The sequence below is a fragment of the Otolemur garnettii genome, unplaced genomic scaffold (genome assembly GCF_000181295.1).
Source record: "Otolemur garnettii isolate 467f Iridium unplaced genomic scaffold, OtoGar3 scaffold00057, whole genome shotgun sequence".
In the NCBI taxonomy this organism is placed as follows: domain Eukaryota; kingdom Metazoa; phylum Chordata; class Mammalia; order Primates; family Galagidae; genus Otolemur; species Otolemur garnettii.
The window spans coordinates 1,194,101-1,200,111 of NW_003852452.1; the positions used below are offsets into that span (position 1 = coordinate 1,194,101).

Consider the following 6,011-nt stretch of genomic DNA (forward strand, 5'->3'; position numbering starts at 1 on the left):
ATGAAAGCAATACTTCCCTAAACACTCTACTTTATCATATGTGTTTTAGGAAAATTTGCTTAACTGTGAACCCCTTTTTCCCAGTGCAGATTTCCTAAGAAGCGGTTCTCTTTCATTTGCAGATGACACTATTCAAGTTACCTCTGATTATGAAACCAATAACAACAGTGACAGCAGTGACATTGTACAGAATGAAGATGAGGCTGAGTGTCCCAGGGAGCCCCTGAGGAAAGCGTCAGCTTGCAGCCCTTACGCGCCTGAGCCCATGATGTTCCTGGTAGGCTCACCTCATTTGTTTACTTGAGAAATCAACGTTTACTACAGAGTCTGCCTTAGAAATAGATCCCAGAGTCAGTTTACAAATTTACCACCCTCAGATCGCACAAGACTTGGAGTCACACTCACATGCACCTGTATAGCTTTCCTCTGTCCAAGCCTTCATGATTTCTTAACAGTCGTTCTCTGTTGGTTAAAAGCATAACTTTTTTTGTCTTCACAAATGATTATAAATATTTATTAACCCAATTAAAAAGTATAAATATGCCTAGGAAAAATGAATCATTTCATTCATTATTTTATAAAGGAAAGAACAGAAAGATGAAAGAAAAAGAAGGGGAGAAGGGAGTGTGGGAGGGAGGGGAACTGGAGATAGTTGTCTCAGGGAATCTGCTGGTTTTTCTCTAGCACATCTTTGACTTAGAAAGTGAGCCAGTATTCATTTTCCTGTTGCATTAAACCAGGTTTTTCATGACACTTGCTACCCACTGAAATATCTTTTTTTTTTTTAGAGACAGAATCTCACTCTGTCACCCTCAGTAGAGTACTGTGGTGTCACAGCTCACAGCAACCTCCGGCTCTTGGGCTTAGGCGACTCTCTTGCCTCAGCCTCCCGAGTAGCTGAGACTACAGGTGCCTGCCACATGCCTGGCTATTTTTTGTTGCAGTTTGGCCGGGGCCGGGTTTGAACCCACCACCCTCGGTATATGGGGCCAGTGCCCTACTCACTGAGCCACAGGCACCGCCCGAAATATCTTTTTTTTTTAAAGATTTTTAAAATAGATTTAGAGGCTACAAATGCAGTAGTGTTGTATGGATATAACGCATAGGACCCCCTTTCCCTCACCATTAAAATATCCTTATGACTTATTTTGTGTTTAATGAGATCCTGTTAAAGAAGATGGAAGCCTGTGTCTGAGTCAGGTTAATGTGGGGGAGGTGGTGAACGGTAGAAAATGCACACAGTTGACTGTCACAGGATTGTCGATTTCTGTTTTTATCCTTCTTCTTATACTGTATTTATCATCTGTACTTTTAAATCACATAGATTTTCGCGTAAAATAATTTGTGTTTTCTTCTAACTTGATAGAAGTTAGAAGTGTCTATTTCTTTTGGAAATTTACTCCAAAAAATATCCTCACGGGGGACTTCTAAAAAGTTTTTACATTTACATGGTGATTGTGTCTCAGGAAAATCGCACTGAGCTAAATTAAAATCTCAGAAAAAACGTGGTGGTTGTCATTCCATAAAATTAATGCTGTTTTTGATGCAACAATGTAAATTCAATCAATTAGAAGAGGAGTGATTTAAGTGCCCCTCTCCACTTAGGGATGTCTCTTAAGAGTTATATGGCTAAGGCGCCAGCCACGTACACCTAAGGTGGCAGGTTCGAATCCCCAGCCCGGACCCGCCAAACAACAATGACGGCTGCAACCAAAAAATAGCCGGGCGTTGTGGCGGGCGCCTGTGGTCCCAGCTACTTGGGAGGCGGAGGCAGGAGACTCGCTTGAGCCCAGGAGTTGGAGGTTGCTGTGAGCTGTAATGCCACGGCACTCTACCCAGGGGGACAGCTTGAGGCTCTGTCTCAAAAAAAAAAAAAAAAGAGTTATATGTAAGCCAGGAACCCTCATTTAAAAAAATTATGTAACAATGTGCACAGATAACTTTACCTTTCATTCTAGAGTTTTTTGAAGTCCTTCAATCTTTCAGAACCCTACTGTAAACCCAAAGCAGTTATGTTACTTTATGAAAGACATCTCTGGTTTTGCTGCAGTATTCGTGAACCAGAGAGACACGAGGATCTAAAAATGCAAAACCCATAGTCTGGTGCAGCATTTGCTACTTCCTCCTTACTTCAGGGTTAATGTCTCGTTCATCTGGATTTTTTTTTTTTTTAAAGATGACGCTTTGACCCTGGGGGTTCAAGTCATGTGTTTATGGTTACTGCACTTGTTCAATTAAAACTTATCAAAGCCCAAATTGCTTTGCGGAAAAACGACCTGTCCTTAAAATACCTTAATCTTCATTACAGGACAAACCGATTCTGGCTCCTGAACCTCTTGTCATGGATAATCTGGACTCAATTATGGAGCAGTTAAATACGTGGAATTTTCCAATTTTTGATTTAGTAGAAAGCATAGGGAAGAAATGTGGCCGTATTCTCAGTCAGGTAAGAAATTCATTCATACACATGGTTTTAAATGTACAAGAAAAGATTCTTCAGTTGCTTAAAACGCCGTACATTCTTGACATGTGTGGATAGGTGTTGGGCAGAGAAAGGGAATTTTAGTAGACAACATTCTCTAGATCCTCTGGTGGGTTAACAAAAGAAACTGGAACTTCAGCTGAGTGGAATCCCGTACTATGCAATTAAAATACTGTATATTTTTTAAACAAAGTAGGAGGAATCAGGGATAAATAAGCAAGAGGAATAAATGATCTAAAATTCATAGAATTAACAAAAAAAAAATCAAGCCCCCCAGAAGAGGAAATGTGTCTATTTGTAAAAGGCAATTTATTGGCTATAACTATTTCCAATGACTTTTAAAATGTTTTTAATATTGAAGTGGGTAGGTCTTACCAAAATCAAGATATTGTGCAGAATCTGCTTGGTGAGAGACACACCAAATAGAGGTTTCTGTATCTGAAAATCAAAAACCAAAACCACCTTTATAATTATAAGAAATATAGGATGTGAACTGTGTTGCTAGATAACACCAGCCTGTTAGTATTATTTTCTTTAGGCTAGACTATCTTCAAGGCTTCCAAAATAAAAGAAATGTTTGTTTAGCTGAGGAGGAAAGAAAATACAGAAATCAAAGGCTTTGTACATGTTTGTTTCAAAAAAAAAAAAAAAACAAAATGATGGATTTGCTGTATTATCAAACACCTATGAAAATATACACTTTTAATTGAAAAGGATGGTACAGTAATATCAATCAGCTTATTTTAAAATGTTTTAAGGGAGCTCTTTTAGATTTAAATGGCTATCACTGCCAAACTAATTATTATAAGACTGAGGTGAAAATTCAGAATCCAACCCTTATTGACTGAGCCCACTAGCACTTCTCTCTGTGAAACCCTAGAAGAGAAAATCACTGAAATACCGATTTAGACTCTGTGATCAGAGATGAGCTTTCTTCAGACCACTCACTGGTGTCTGTGTGTGGAAGTTTGAGGTGAGGATCCTGATCTGTGAAGGTTTGAAGGGAGAAGATCTGTGGGCCTTTCCTTAGTGTTCAGGTTTGTAAATGCAGACAACTGGTCTAGTCGGGAAGTTTACCAGCATTATCGATGGAACATGAAAATGCACACGGAGACTATGTAGTTCGTGATTGAGGCCTCTGCTACACTCCACCTGGCAGAGCTGAGTGAATATGTTGAGGAAGGTACTGGCAGCCCTTGTCCTTTACTCAGGGCGTTCCCCGTCCTTACTCCCAGTGCTGATCGTGAGGACAGGTGCAAGGGCAGCCATTCTGTCCCATCTACCTGACCTCATACCTCCGGGCTCCTCCTGGGAGGTTCTGTATCCCTCTCTCCAAAACCCTGGGAAGACTGTGAGTTTCAAGGAGTGATCTTTCCTAGAAACCGGCCTGGAATGGTGTCACGGGATGTGTCAGTGGGCCAGAAAGGGTTTCCTTTCTTTTACTGGAGAATATGTTGCCTGCTATGGAGAAAATAAGTCTCCTCACTTCCTGTTTGATGTGTATTTCACAAACTCTCAAAAACTCTTTAATCTTCGGAGTAACTTGGGTGCAGGTGTTGCCCCTATTTTACAGAGGAAGAAACTAAGGCTTAAAAGGGGATATACTGTTCCTCTCTGAAATCATACGGTAAATGTTAGACCGAGGCTTCAAGTGTCTATTGATCCCTATCAAAAGCCAGGCTTCTTACTCTATCCAACTGCTTCTCAGATCAATTGCCGTAAAGCACCTTGACTTATATCTTCAAGCTCTCCAAATGGGAAGTCTGACAAAGCAGAAAAGTCGTTATGAGAGCAGCTGGCTTTACAGCTCCAGTGACGGTCCCCACCATGTCATGGCAGGCGTCTAGCCTCCCTTGAAGTTCTGTAACTAGGGCCAGGAAGGATGGAACTTGATCAGCATTGACAAAATGTTTTGCCAGAGTTCTGGATACCAGCAAACGCTGTAAAGATTAGGGATAATTAACAATCAGATCACCACAAAATTCAATCATGTCTTTTTTGTTCTAGTCATCGTTCAAAAATAAATGCATTACTGCATGGTCCTTGTTAGTCACTCTTTAACTTCCCCAGTTCACCAAAAATTGAACTTCGAGGACATGTCCAGTAGTTGATACACCTTGTTGAGTACAACTTGAACAATGTTTTCCTTTGATTTGAGTTTACAAGTATAAAAATTATGAAATTTTGCTTATGGAAAAGGCTTTTTTTTATTTTTTATTTTTTGGCCTAGTAAGACTTTAGAGCAGCTGAAATGAATTAACATGAACATTCCAAGAAATCACCTTTTGGCTGAGACTAACCAGCAAAAGATCTCAGTTCAAAAGATTTTTAAAAGAGACATATGGGCAGTGGAAATAACTTTTCAGTCTCAGTGTGCAGCCTGCCTTTTGATGATTATTACATGTAGTTCAATGACACCCTTCAGATTTTGAAATAGTGTTTGCTCTCTGCAGTTACCAGTATTCACCTGGTTCACGAGGTCTTTTGTTTACTTACGTCTTGTATTTGCAAGGTGTAACATTACTGAGGGTTGATTTTAATGGCTTCTTGGTGAAAATTCTCCTGTTTTAAAAATCATTCTCTAAGATATCCTTTTGTCTTAATTTTTCGATTCATCTTTGAAATGTTTTAAGAGAATCATCGGAAACTTATTTGCAATCCTAACAATATTGGTTTTTAAATAACGGTAGTATAAATTTGAAGCCAAGTATAAAATCTGAAGCAAAATACTTGGTTGGAATTCTGGCGCTCTCTCTCTCTCTCTCTCTCTCTCCTCACTCTCACTCACACACACACACATCATCTGTGTGATCTTGGACAAGTGATTCAACCTCTCTGTGCTTTGGTTTCTTCAGCTTTCAAATATTAGTAATCAACAATACCAGTACCTATCTCAGAAAGTGCTGTGAGGATTAATTATAATATGTAAACTTTTTCATATGTAAGATTAAAATTAATTATAATTTGTATGCGTGTAAACTACTTAGACTAGACCCCTTATTTAATGCTGTGTGTGTCTGCACAGCAGCTGCTGAGCTGTTATTACTGAAGTAGCACACACACTTCAATAAAAGTTGAAACAGCTTGAAATATAATATGACAGAAACCACAAGATTTACTTTCTGTTGCATTTTCAAAGAGAGGAGGCAGGCATGGAAAACGGGAACATGAATAAATAAATTTGTCATTTAGACTTAGAGTGAAGAAAGTGCCTACAAGTTGAGGTGAATGTATTATACAATTTATTTCTCAATGTGCAGCCAAGATGCTCCTTTCAAAACTAAGTCAAAGTTAGTGCCCTTCAGCAGTCTCTTCAGTGGCTCCTTACCTCCCTCACAAGTCCTTATACTGGGGGCTCTGGCTCTCAATCTCCAAGACTGTGCCCCAGTTCCACCCTGGGATCACCACCCTCTCTAAAGTCTCACTCCTGTCCTTTGCTCTCTGTTTCAGCCACACTGGGCTTCCTGCTGTCTCTTGAGTATCTGGGACCAAACGTACTTCAGTTCCTTTTCCCCGACTCTTTCCTTGC

The 6,011-nt window shown here is 39.7% G+C and overlaps 1 protein-coding gene across 1 annotated transcript in view; it reads left to right on the forward strand.

The window, feature by feature from the left end:
* PDE3A (phosphodiesterase 3A) overlaps positions 1-6,011 on the forward strand; it is a 304,450-nt gene that overhangs the window by 279,492 nt on the left and 18,947 nt on the right. The window contains exons 7-8 of the mRNA XM_003792494.2: positions 123-277; positions 2,309-2,446. Of these exons, the coding sequence (XP_003792542.1) occupies positions 123-277; positions 2,309-2,446 (293 nt within the window). The remainder of the gene's footprint in view (positions 1-122; positions 278-2,308; positions 2,447-6,011) is intronic.